The sequence below is a fragment of the Dysidea avara genome, chromosome 7 (assembly GCF_963678975.1).
Source record: "Dysidea avara chromosome 7, odDysAvar1.4, whole genome shotgun sequence".
Taxonomy (NCBI): domain Eukaryota; kingdom Metazoa; phylum Porifera; class Demospongiae; order Dictyoceratida; family Dysideidae; genus Dysidea; species Dysidea avara.
In genome coordinates, this window is record NC_089278.1 from 19,855,399 (window position 1) to 19,868,455 (window position 13,057).

General features: G+C 37.6%; 1 protein-coding gene across 1 annotated transcript in view; it reads left to right on the forward strand.

Annotated features, from left to right (window-relative positions):
• Positions 1-13,057, forward strand: part of LOC136259965 (uncharacterized) — a 54,687-nt gene that overhangs the window by 4,518 nt on the left and 37,112 nt on the right. The window contains exons 6-16 of the mRNA XM_066053546.1: positions 1,323-1,460; positions 1,514-1,717; positions 4,018-4,155; positions 4,209-4,409; positions 6,722-6,862; positions 6,916-7,119; positions 7,694-7,843; positions 7,895-8,101; positions 8,657-8,806; positions 8,858-9,064; positions 9,112-9,246. Coding sequence (XP_065909618.1) covers positions 1,323-1,460; positions 1,514-1,717; positions 4,018-4,155; positions 4,209-4,409; positions 6,722-6,862; positions 6,916-7,119; positions 7,694-7,843; positions 7,895-8,101; positions 8,657-8,806; positions 8,858-9,064; positions 9,112-9,246 — 1,875 coding nt within the window. The remainder of the gene's footprint in view (positions 1-1,322; positions 1,461-1,513; positions 1,718-4,017; positions 4,156-4,208; positions 4,410-6,721; positions 6,863-6,915; positions 7,120-7,693; positions 7,844-7,894; positions 8,102-8,656; positions 8,807-8,857; positions 9,065-9,111; positions 9,247-13,057) is intronic.

Genomic DNA, 13,057 nt, shown 5'->3' on the forward strand with positions numbered 1-13,057 from the left:
ATGGCAAATTAAACCACTATGTGATTAGTACTAGTAATAGCATGGGTAGCAGTGAAATTTGGGATAAATACCACTCTTGTTGTATTGGAAATGGGGATAAATTTCCAATACAACAAGAGTGGTATTTATCCCAAATTTCACTGCTACCCATGCTATTCCAATTAATACCATACTCGCTCCATACTTGCTGCATATATTTGTCACTATGTACTAAACATGCAACATGCGTCAACACTAATTGGCACTACATTGTTAACATAAATTCTAGCCAATGAAATTGCAATTACAACTTTTTCACTGCTACCAGTGAAATACAGGATAAATTGCACTGCTACTATTGAGACTTTTGTATGGGCACTGAAACAGGTATGGTATTATGAAAGTAAAAGTATTTGTTTTGGAAAAGATGATGAATTGGGTGTAGGTGTAACTTATCAAGGGATGTCAATTTGTGAACGGATTTCACATAACAAGGCTTCCACACACACAAAATCAAACTTACGTTTTTACCAGAAATGGATTGCTGGCCTAATACACTATCATATTCCACACTGTACTTCCTTTAGGACTGGCAAGTCTGGTTTCTGTGGCAGCTTTCTTCCGAACCTGTCAAAGCCACGAGTTGGAGATTGGTGCCATTGAATGGCCATGGCTTTGTGATAATGGTGTGTAGTGAGCTGGGACTTCACAGAGAGCTCGCCAATAGTGTTCTCAGTCAACTTGGAGTGATTTTAGGGCCATGGAGGGCCATAGAGAGCCCAAACTTGGCCTCTGGATTCCAATCGTCTTCTTGCTTCATTTTATACCCCTATATTAAGCCCACCCACCACCCCCCACCCTCCCACCCTATTACTACCACCTGTGATATTATACCCACTCGAGAAAAGCTGCCCAAAACAGGGCTAATTTTGGGTATCAGAAACGTATACACCCACTCAGTGATAGCTAGTAAATAGATGCATACTTGGTGCAAATTTTGTTTACACAGCTGTAGGCACTGGGAAGTTATTACACAATGATTACTTAAAATCGCCATATGTCCTAACGAAGCTTTGTGCGTCGAAGCCGGGTTTTGTCAAATTCAGTCACATTTTATGATCACTTGGATGTCTGCAAAAATGCATTGTGTATGTTGCATACAAGAAATCCTTAACTCATCTTTAAATATGAACTTATTAATACATGTAAGATGTTAACAATTTCATATGCATCAGCTTCTAGAAGCCATATGCATGTGAATTTTCTGTATTGATTTTAAAATTGATGTGTGTTTCTGTAGTCAATAATAATGTAGTGAGTGATTCTTCATGATATCATTGTAGCCATTACTGTAACCTTCAACCAGTCAACATATGATGTTCATGAAGATGATGGACCAGCACAACCTGTTCTAGTTCTCGGTAACCCATCATCAACTGATATTATTTTGCAAGTTAGAAGTAATAACATTACTGCAACTGGTGAGTAGACCAACATCACCTTTAACAACATGTTAACAGTGAGAATATTACAGGAGGTGTTGATTATGATTCTGGACCATACACTGTCACAATTCCTGCTGGAGTGACCAGTGTTTCATTTGATGTTCCAATAATTAATGATAATGTATTGGAAGATAATAAGAACTTTATCCTCACAATTAGGAGTAGTTCATTACCTGATCGTGTTACTCGTGGTACTCTTGGCCAAGCTACGATTACTATTGTGGACAATGATGGTAAGTGCCTTTACTATATAGGAATGATGAAGGTTTGGGCTTTTCTGCCCAATAAACCAGCCACACGTTTCCTTTATGACACCTTGGTTAGACCTAATTAAACCCGAAAATTCCTTCAGTGTGTTTCTGTGAAATTTTTAACCAAATATTCTGCAGACTGACTAACTGACTGACTGACTTAATCCTCTACCCAAACATAACTCAACTATGATTTAAGGCTATGGGCTTGATTTTTTTTATTGTTTGACATTACTTTATTTCAAGACATGTGACCACAGCAACTACAGTACGTGCACCAACCTTTGTCCATCCTGTTTCTATACTCCACTACCACATAAGTGTTGATTTTCAGTAGTTAACACGTGATGGCTTCAGAATCATCAATAGTGGTTGGAGTGATTGCACAGTCACTCCTCATACTGTTCTCATTTGTATAATGAGTGGAACATAACTGAAAACAAAGCAGAAAGGCTAACAAAGCCGAATGGCTACTTTGTTTTTCAATAATGATAATGGAGGTGTACTTGCAAATAGCAGGGACGTCAAAGTAAAAGTGAAGGTGGTAAGGCTCAAGGCATACCCTCCAAATTTGAAGTTGCACATTTTGAGGTGCTTTTAGGAGGCAATTTTGGGCTGTTGTACTGTGTGCAAAGTGCTAGTTCACTACAGTAGTTTAATAGCTCAGCTACCTGATAAGTCATAAACACTGCCAAAAGCATCTCCATAATACTGTTTAACTTTTAAACTAGTTTATTAATTAACAGATAAACTGTAAGGAATGTTTCCAAAGTAGCTACAAAGGGAAACAAAACCAAAGCTAAATACATGGAAATTATTTTTAGAGGTGCATAGCATGAACGGAGTTGTCATGGCGCTTTTCTGAGTGAAAGACAAGTTAAATGAGTGTTGTTTCTGTCAACATTTTACCCTTCTATTGTATGTTGATTACTTGTAGGTTTGGCTTCATCAAGTTTGAAAGTTTTTTTAAAATTTCATCCAAAAAGTGGTAAGGCTCTGGCCTCAATGGTCACACCTACTGTGACACCCTTGATAAGTGGCCTTAAGCATATTAGAAGAAACATCAAGCAACTTTTCAAAATAAAAGTAATGGACTTTATCCACAATGACATTACGCACAACAAGATAGCTGCGTTATTTGGGGTACTAATGTACAGGCGCGTATGGAAAAATTGTTTTAATCGGTCATATTTCACTCGTGAAGCAAGATACTGACCAGTAGCCAACAGGTATGGGTATAAAATAACAAAAACTATTGCACACAAGCAATAATTATCTCGAAAATTGTCCGCAATTCGATATCTTCTTGTCTGACTGAAATATGATCGATCAAAGGAATTTCTCCATAGGTGCCTATACATTAGTACCCCAAATAACGTGGCCATCTTGTGCTCGTGACGTCATTATGGATGAAGTCCATTGAGCTGGCAAACCTTCATCCAGTGCATTTATATAATCCTGATAAGTGCAGTTAGTTGTTCAAATAATAAATACTTTGTGGCTATAAATCACTGCAAATTAGAGTGTTCGCTGCTCTATTAGAGTAGTCCCATATCGATTGACTGCTATCGTTCGGACAGCACCCAGCAAAACTTGGCCAGGAAGAGTTCCTGTTGTACTGGAAGACTCGACTAGAGCATGATGTCCTAGTTTACTATCTCCGTCGTATAAACATGAGCGCACTCATTGATCCCCACCAAACCTTTATAGCTTTTAAAATGTCTATCCCATTCTATGGTAAGTTTTGAGGAATATGAAACAGGGTGGATTGGGTCATCCAGGTCATGTTTTGTCCAGGTCAACCGGGCTCCAACGTGTTTATATAATATCTGATGTGGATTGGATTACATTCATTGATTAGCATCTTTTTTGATGGTAACAATAAGAAGTGTAAATCCTGATCTTTGCTAGTGAATCTATTTTGACCGCGACAATTTTAAATTGAGTGATATGTGACTGCTTAATTAATTTTGGTGCTTACCTCAATAGTGTATAGCAAATAACCATTTTCATGTCATCTATATACAATTCTTACTACTTACCATGTAATATTGCTGAAATTTTATCCGGGTTATATTCAGGTCAGTGGGTCATCCAGGTCAGTGAAGCTGACCTGTTTAACCTTGGAATGACATTTTCTATGTTCCAAGGACTGTGATATTCAAATGAGGAACCTTCCTGGGATGACGTGTGGTTGTGTGTAAAGTTGCTGTTGCTATAAGTATTTCATGTGTTGTAGATATAAGTGATTACCTGTAAATAACCTTTTATCATCTTCTTAGATATAACTGTAGCTTTTAGTCAGTCAACATACAGTGTTGTTGAAGATGATGGACCAGCACAACCTGTACTAGTTCTCAGTAATCCATCATCAACTGATATTACTGTACAAGTTAGAAGTAATGACATTACTGCAACTGGTGAGTAGACCAACATCACCTTTAACAACATGTTAACAGTGAGAATATTATAGGAGGTGTTGATTATGATTCTGGACCATACAATGTCACATTTCCTGCTGGAGTGACCAGTGTTTCATTTGGTGTAGCAATAAATGATGATAATATATTTGAAGACATGGAATCTTTTAATCTCACAATTAGCCAATCTCTACTACCTGATGGTGTCATTGTTGGTACTCCACATCAAGTGATTGTGTTTATAGATCGTATAGGTAAGTTATAGTAAGTAACATAGTTTGCACTACAATCTTTTGTACTAAAATTTTTTCTTCAAGTTGTACATACCACTCAAATGCAATGTCGTCTTGTGAGAATGCAAGTGATTAAATAATTTGCTAATTAAAGGGTGTGGCACCTGTTTTGCCAGTTGTAAGCCTAGAAGCTAAACAATGCATCACACTGTCACCATTTTATGCCACATTACCTACTGTAACTTATATCTGGCGTGTGCCTTTGAAGAGTGTCTGCCATCTGTGCCTTGCCTCTCCTTTTTTCTTTAGTCTTGTTGAGGTGTTAATTTTCTCTATCAACAGTTTCCTTGAGGAGCATATTTAGACACCACAAAATTTTTATGCTACTGTAAGAGGTAGTAGACACCCATTAGAGATACTTGTAGTTGCATAACACTTTTACAGGGCATGATGACCATGTCCTTTAATGATCCAGCTGTACTTATATAAATCAAGCAGGATGACCATGCTCTCAATAGTCTTTAATAATGATAGCATGATGACCATGTCCTTTAATGATGCAGCTGTACTTATATAAATCAAGTATGATGACCACGCTCTCAATAGCCATTAATAATGATAGCATGATGACCATGTCCTTTAATGATCCAGCTGTATTTATATAAATCAAGTATGATGACCACGCTCTCAATAGCCATTAATAATGATAGCATGGTGACCATGTCCTTTAATGATGCAGCTGCACTTTATTGCATCAATCACAGCGACCACACCATTTATTGACTTATATTGACAGCATGGTGAAGACAAGGCACAGTGACCATGCCCATTGAAATATCACATAGGCCAGAGGCTCACTCAACATACTCTAGTAAAATAGTCACTCTCATACAACAGCCATGTTAAATATTCTAATAGCACAGTCATACGTAAATAACAAAAAACTGTGTATTTAGTTAAAAAATGGAGTAGTGATCCAGCCTAGTGATAAAAAGTAGTGAAACAAGAGATATAAATGATGATGTTACAACAGTGCTATTAACCTACAGCTGTGCTATTAAGAAAGGAAGGCTAGAACATATGTAGGAAATTTTCAAGCTAAAAGGAATCATTAAAATAAAAGAGCTGAAGCATGTTATGGCTATCACCTGATGAGCCAATTTGATCCCTACTTTTAGCGTAACAGTGAATCAGCATTGCTAAAATGTAAACTTGCATGTTAGGTGTTGATCTTTCTTATTCCAATACTTGTAGTAATGGTCCCTGCTAGCTTATAAAACTCCTAAACTTTTTCTTATCTTTTGTAACATAACAGAATAGTGCCAGACATTTGCACTCGGCTATACCATAAACCATTACTTGCAAGTGAAGTAGCTATTTATTTGCTTTTCATCTACCGTATTTCCTTGCATAAAAGCCTTGGCTTTTATTCCCTTCCCAGAATTTTTGACCCAGCCTGTAAATGAATAGGGTCTTTATTTGAGACTGGGTGCTAATTTTGGATTGCTCCAACTGACGCTCAGTGTTCAATTGAATGCAGATGGTGGAAGAACGGCATTACTGTAATGGTAAGCATAGATACGCTGTTTTGACTATACAAACAAGTGTAATTAACACTTAAAATGATTGGAAATAGTATATCTGCATGCATGTGGACTTGCCAGACTATTCACGTGATTACTTGTAGTACTTTCATCTCTCAGAAGGCTCTAAACTCAAGTATGAAGAAGCAGCAACAACAGAGGAAACAATTAAAGCCATACAGTAGGCTCAAGTAATAGTCCGGGCCTCTGTTTGAGACCAGGCATATATTTTCCTACGGTGCTGGAAACCCCCCAGCTTGTAATCGAGACAGGAATTTAATTGAATACAGCTTTATTATGAGGAAATATGGTATGTTTTGCTGGTTTCAGAATGGCACACATAAAGAACAATACAGGAAACATATCTACAACCAATTTCCTCATATTGACTGCACAGGGAGGCTTAATACAGCAGCTCCAGGACCACTGAAGAAATCAGTTTGTAAAACTAAAGGATGTTAACTATAAACATGCTTCATATTCAGATATCATTCTAATTCTAAGCAAGAGTAGTACACAACGTGATAAGAAGAAACAGGATGAGACTCTATTAGAGTATCTCACTTTGAACTTATTAAAACTGTATAACTAGATTGCTATAAAATGCTACAATAGTTATCATTTTACCTCATCTATATTCTCTAAATTATTCAGGTGTATTACCCATATAGCCATTAATGATCTGTTTTGTGCATGCTGTGATTATATAGCTACATTTCACGTATATTATAATTCTTGAATTATTTTCAGAATCCACAATAATAAGCTTCAACCAGTCAACATACAGTGTTGATGAAGATAATGTAGTAGCACAACCTGTACTAGTTCTCAGTAATCCATCATCAACTGTTATTACTGTACAGGTTAGAAGTAATAACATTACTGCAACTGGTGAGTAGATCAACATCACCTTTAACAACATGTTAACAGTGAGAATATTACAGGAGGTGTTGATTATGATTCTGGACCATACAATGTCACATTTCCTGTTGGAGTGACCAGTGTTTCATTTGATGTTCCAATAAATGATGATAATGTATTGGAAGGAGTTGAAACATTCAATATAAGTATTGTACCTCATTTATTACCCAATGGGCTTATTCTTGACACTCTTGGTACAGCTAACGTGACTATAACAGATAGTAATGGTAAGTGTTTTATGCATTTGCAAAGGTTAAAGGTAAACATTTACTGTTGAAGTTTAACCCAACCACGATTAGGACATTTTTGTTATCCACCAGAGGTGAGGTAAAGCTGAGGCTGAGGTTAATGTCTTGTATGAGTGCAAGTATGTAGGGCTTAATTTGTTTCTATACCAAAAATGAAAGAGCATCATGTCATCATGTCTTGCACAAAATATAAACCCACAATCACTTTCCATGTTGTTATATATGTATATAAAAGGAAGCTCACTGATCTGCTCTGCCTCCTTTAAGCTAAAATAATGCTAATTATGTTTCTGTGCCTCTCCCATTTGAGAATCTGTAGAGTAGTTAGTTTATTTTTGCAACTTTCCATATGTACTAGAAGAGGTCTGTTTAACTGAAAAAAATGTAATGTATACTGTCTAGATATTAACCTGAAATGTTGGAATTGTTAAACAAATTAGTGTACATTACAAACTATAGTGAATTTTGAATAGAATGTATGCACTTTCAGTGATGTATGTTTCTTACTACATCCAAAGATGCAGGTGATTTATGCCAATTCCATTTATTTTAGTGCTTATGGTACAGTTCTCCCAGCCAAACTATACCACTTCAGAATCTTCTGGCGTTGTTCCTGTAACTTTAATGTTGGAAGGAGGTACATCAGACAGTGACATTAGTGTGACTGTGATACCATCTGACCAGTCACCATTATCTGCTGAGGGTAAGAGATGTGTGTCATAGACTGACTAGTTAGTTAGTGTTGACCGATCAGGTAATGGAGTGGACTACACTTCTACTCCTATCACTGCCACCTTCACTGCTGGAACTACTAGTACTACAATTGATGTACCAGTTAGTACAGATGATATTGCAGAAAAGGCAGAGACATTTGATCTTACCATAACTATTCCTTCATCATTGAGCCGTGTTGTTTCTGGGGATATTACTACGGCTGTTGGAATCATTACTGATACCACAAGTAAGTGTTTAAAATCGTGCAGTTTGCAAGTTGCATAATTTAGTTCAGTGCTTGTTTTTTGCTATGCATCTCTCCATAGAACAATAGTTAAGTGTAAACATTTCTTTACTTGTAATGTGTGCACCTAATTTATTAGCTAAAATTCTACAGTCAAGTTTTCTGGGTACTTTTAACATCTTACCAGCAGCAAATCATAAACATTCTGAATAGTTTTGCCAAAGAGATGCAATACCATGTCTCAGCTACTTATTCCATACCAATAAAATTATTAGTGTACATATACAGTAGGTATGTAAATCAATCAGTGCATAAACCCTGCTACTGTAGAGTACATATCACTCAATAGTGTGGGTATTGTTGTTGTGGTAATAACATCATGAAATTCTAAACTAGCTACATGTATTGTACATGTTGCAAATTCTCTTTAGAACATTTCTTTTTCTATTGCTTGGTGTGTTGTGTAAAACAATTCTTAAGTACTATCTTCAAGCTCAATGTTAACTTTAATACAAAGTATATGAACATGCATTACACTGTTAACTGTATGTACTGCAGTTTTGATGGTGCAGTTCTCTCAGTCAACATTCCCTGGTTCTGAGTCACTTGGTAGAGTTCCTGTAACTCTGTTGTTGGAAGGAGGTACATCAGACAGTGACATTAGTGTGACTGTGATACCATCTGACCAGTCGCCATTATCTGCTGAGGGTAAGAGATGTGTGTCCTAGACTGACTAGTTAGTTAGTGTTGACTGATCAGGTAATGGAGTGGACTACACTTCTACTCCTATCACTGCCACCTTCACTGCTGGAACTACTAGTACTACAATTGATGTACCAGTTAGTACAGATGATATTGCAGAAGGGCCAGAGACATTTAGTCTTACCTTTACTATTCCTCCATCACTGAGTCATGTTGTTCCTGGGGACACTACCATGGCTGTTGGAAACATTACTGATACCACAAGTATGCATTTAAGAATTGTATAACTGTTTTATTATTTTCTTGAATAGCTACTGTAAACTTCAGCCAGTCATCATACAATGTTAATGAAACTGCTGGACAATTACAAGTTACACTAATTCTTAGTAATGTAATACGAAGCATCATTACTGTACAAGTGTCTAGCAGTAATATATCAGCATATGGTAAGTGTAATATATAGTTTGCAAATAGTATACATGGAATCCAAACAGGAATATTATTTAATCACTACTCTAATATAAAGAAAAAGGAATTTCAAATTCAAGTAGGGATCATAGGCAATGAAACAAGAAATCACCTACACCTGTAATTATAAAGTGAACATTTAATCTCTATAGGAGCTAGTTAGTGGTATCAAGACACACGGTAGTGTGTCGTGCGGCCCAAGAAGCCGGCGCGCAACCCCGTGAGTATATTGACAGGAAGAAAGAAAACGCAATTTTCGCACCTCCGTAGCTCTGTGCTGCCTTGATGAAACAAGACAAATTTTGCTGTGTAGCTTCCCTCCACCTTCAGCACTCCACATTCCAAATTTGAGCGAAATCGCTTCAGGCATTCCTGAGATATGCGACTTCAAAAATTGGCTTAGTTTCTTCGTTTTTTTTTCTTCTTATTTTTCTTCCTCTTTTCGCACACTTACAAAAACTGCTATAAAACGCGAACGCGTTATCCGATTGCCTTGAAATTTGGCACACAGAAGGGGGGTATAAAGGCGCATCTCGGTACCAACTTTGGCTGGAATACCATAAACAGGCAAAGAGTTATGAGCGATTATGCACGAAAAATAACACCAATATGTTGTCACGCCTACAGGGTAAACCGCGTATGGGAAGAAGCTGAAAATCGGTGGGTGAATAGGTTAACTATTGAACCTCAAACCTTTTGTGGTTTGAAAGAAATCGAGCTAAAAACCAGGAAGATACAGCGAAAAAATCAACAGTGTGTAACAATTACGCAATCGAGATTAGCTAATTTTTTTTTATTATTATTATTATTATTATGCTTGCCACGCCTACCAGATAAACCACTTGGGGTAATGCTTTGAAAATCGCTGTACAGATGGAGTTATCATCTTAGAAAGGCTCTTCAATGGTGTAGAAGAATCAGACTTAAAGCCACGGAGTTATAACACGAAATCCAACTTGGTGTAGCAAGTGCGAGATCGAGATACTCTAATAGAGCAGTCATCCTAATAGAGCAGTCACCCTGAACAGAATTCAAGAGATCAGTTAGAAATAAGTAACCTGTATAGAGATCAGCTACAAACAAATCACCCTGTAGAGAGTTCAGCTACAAACAATTCACCCTGTTCAGACATCAGTTAGAAGAAGTTTTCTTGTAGAGAGTTCAGTTACAAACAAATCACCCTGTTGAAAGATCAGCTAGAAGATGTCACCTTGTAGATAGTTCAGTTACAAAGAAACCACCATGTAGAGAATTCAGCTACAAACTAGTGACCCTGTAGATACATCAGCTAGAAGAAGTTACCTTGTAGAGAGTTCAGCTACAAAGAAACCATTCTGTAAAGAGCTCAGCTGCAAACAAATCACCTATACAGAATTCAGCTACAAACAAATCACCCTGTAGAGAGATCAGCTAGAAGAAGTTACCTTGTAGATAGTTTAGCTACAAACAAATCAACCTGTAGAGAGATCAGCTAGAAGAAGTTATCTTGTAGATAGTTCAGCTACAAACAATTCACCCTGTACAGAGCTCAGTTAAAAGAGGTTTCCTTGTAGAAAGTTCAGCTACAAACAAATCACCCTGTAGAGAGATAAGTAAGAAGAAGTTACCTTGTAGATCGTTCAGCTACAAACAATTCACCCTGTAAAGAGAATTAAGAGATCAGCTAGAAGAAGTTACCTTGCAGAGAGTTCAGCTACAAAGAAACCATCATATAGAGAATTCAGCTGCAAACAAATCATGTATAGAGAGTTCAGCTACAAACAAATCTCCCTGTAGAGAGATCAGCTAGAAGAAGTTTCCTTGTAGAGAGTTCTGCTACAAACAAATCACCCTGTAGAAAGATCAGCTAGAAGAAATCACCTTGTAGAGAGTTCAGCTTCAAAGAAACAATCATGTGAGAGTTCAGGTACAAACAAATTGTCCTGTAGAGAGATCAGCTAGAAGAAGTTACCTTGTAGAGAGTTCAGCTACAAAGAAACCATCATGTAGATAGTTCAGGTACAAACAAATCACCCTGTAGAAAGATCAGCTATAGAAGAAATCACCTTGTAGAGAGTTCAGCTACAAAGAATATATCATGTAGAGAGTTCAACTACAAACAAATCACCCTGTAGAAAAATCAGCTATAGAAGAAATCACCTTGTAGAGAGTTCAGCTACAAAGAAACCATCATGTAGAGAGTGCAGCTACAAACAAATCGGCCTGTAGAGAGATCAGCTAGAAGAAATTACCTTGTAGAGAGTTCAGCTACAAAGAAACCATCATGTAGAGAGTTCAGCTGCAAACAAATCACCTGTAGAGAGTTAAGCTACAAACAAATCTCCCTGTAGAGAGATCAGCTAGAAGAAGTCACCTTGCAGGGAGTTCAGTTACAAAGAAATAAACCATGTAGAGAGTTCAGCTGCAAACAAATCACCTGTAGAGAGTTCAGCTAGAAACAAGTCACCCTGTAGAGAGATCAGCTAGAAACAAGTCACCTTGTAGAGAGTTCAGCTAGAAGAAGTCACACTGTAGAGCTACAAAGAAAGTACCATGTAGAGTTCAGCTGCAAACAAATCACCCTGTAGAGAACTCAGCTACAAACAAATCGCCCTGTAGAAAGATTAGCTAGAAGAAGTTACCTTATAGGGAGTTCAGCTATGAACAGATCACCCTGTAGAGAGTTCAGCTACAAACAAATCACCCTGTAGAGAGTTAAGTTACAAAGAAACCACCATGTAGAGAGTTCAGCTGCAAAAAAAATCTATCACTCTGTAGAGAGTTCAGCTAGAAGAAGTCACCTTGTAGAGAGTTAAGCTACAAATAAATCACCCTGTAGAGAATTCAGCTACAAACAAATCACCCTGTAGAAAGATCAGCTAGAAGAAGTTACCTTGTAGAGAGTTCAGCTACAAAGAAACCACCATGTAGAGAGTTCAGCTGCAAACAAATCACCTGTAGAGAGTTCAGCTAGAAACAAGTCACCCTGTAGAGAGATCAGCTAAAAACAAGTCACCCTGTAGAGAGTTCAGCTAGAAGAAGTCACATTGTAGAGAGTTCAGCTACAAAGAAACTACCACGTAGAGAGTTCAGCTGCAAACAAATCATCCTGTAGAGAGTTCAGCTAGAAGAAGTCACCTTTTAGAGACTTCAGCTACAAAGCAACCACCATGTAAAGAGTTCAGCTGCAAAAAACTCAATCACCTTGTAGAAAGATCGGCTAGAAGAAGTTACCTTGTAGAGAGTTCAGCTACAAAGAAACCACCATGTAGAGAGTTCAGCTGCAAACAAATCACCTGTAGAGAGTTCAGCTAGAAACAAGTCACCCTGTAGAGGGTTCAGCTAGAAGAAGTCACATTGTAGAGAGTTCAGCTACAATGAAACTCCCATGTAGAGAGTTCAGCTGCAAACAAATCACCCTGTAGAGAACTCAGCTACAAACAAATATGCAGTGTAAAAAGATCAGCTAGAAGAAGTTACCTTGTAGAGAGTTCAGCTACAACGAAACCACCATGTAGAGAGTTCAGCTACAAACAAATCACCTGTAGAGAGTTCAGCTAGAAACAAGTCACCCTGTAGAGAGATCAGCTAGAAACAAGTCACCTTGTAGAGAGTTCAGCTAGAAGAAGTCACATTGTAGAGAGTTCAGCTACAAAGAAACCGCCATTTAGAGAGTTCAGCTGCAAACAAATCACCCAGTAGAAAGTTCAGCTATGAACAGATTACCCTGTTGAGAGTTCAGTTAGAAACAAGGAATCCTGTAGAGAGATCAGCTAGAAGCAGTTACCTTGTAGGGATTTCAGCTACAAA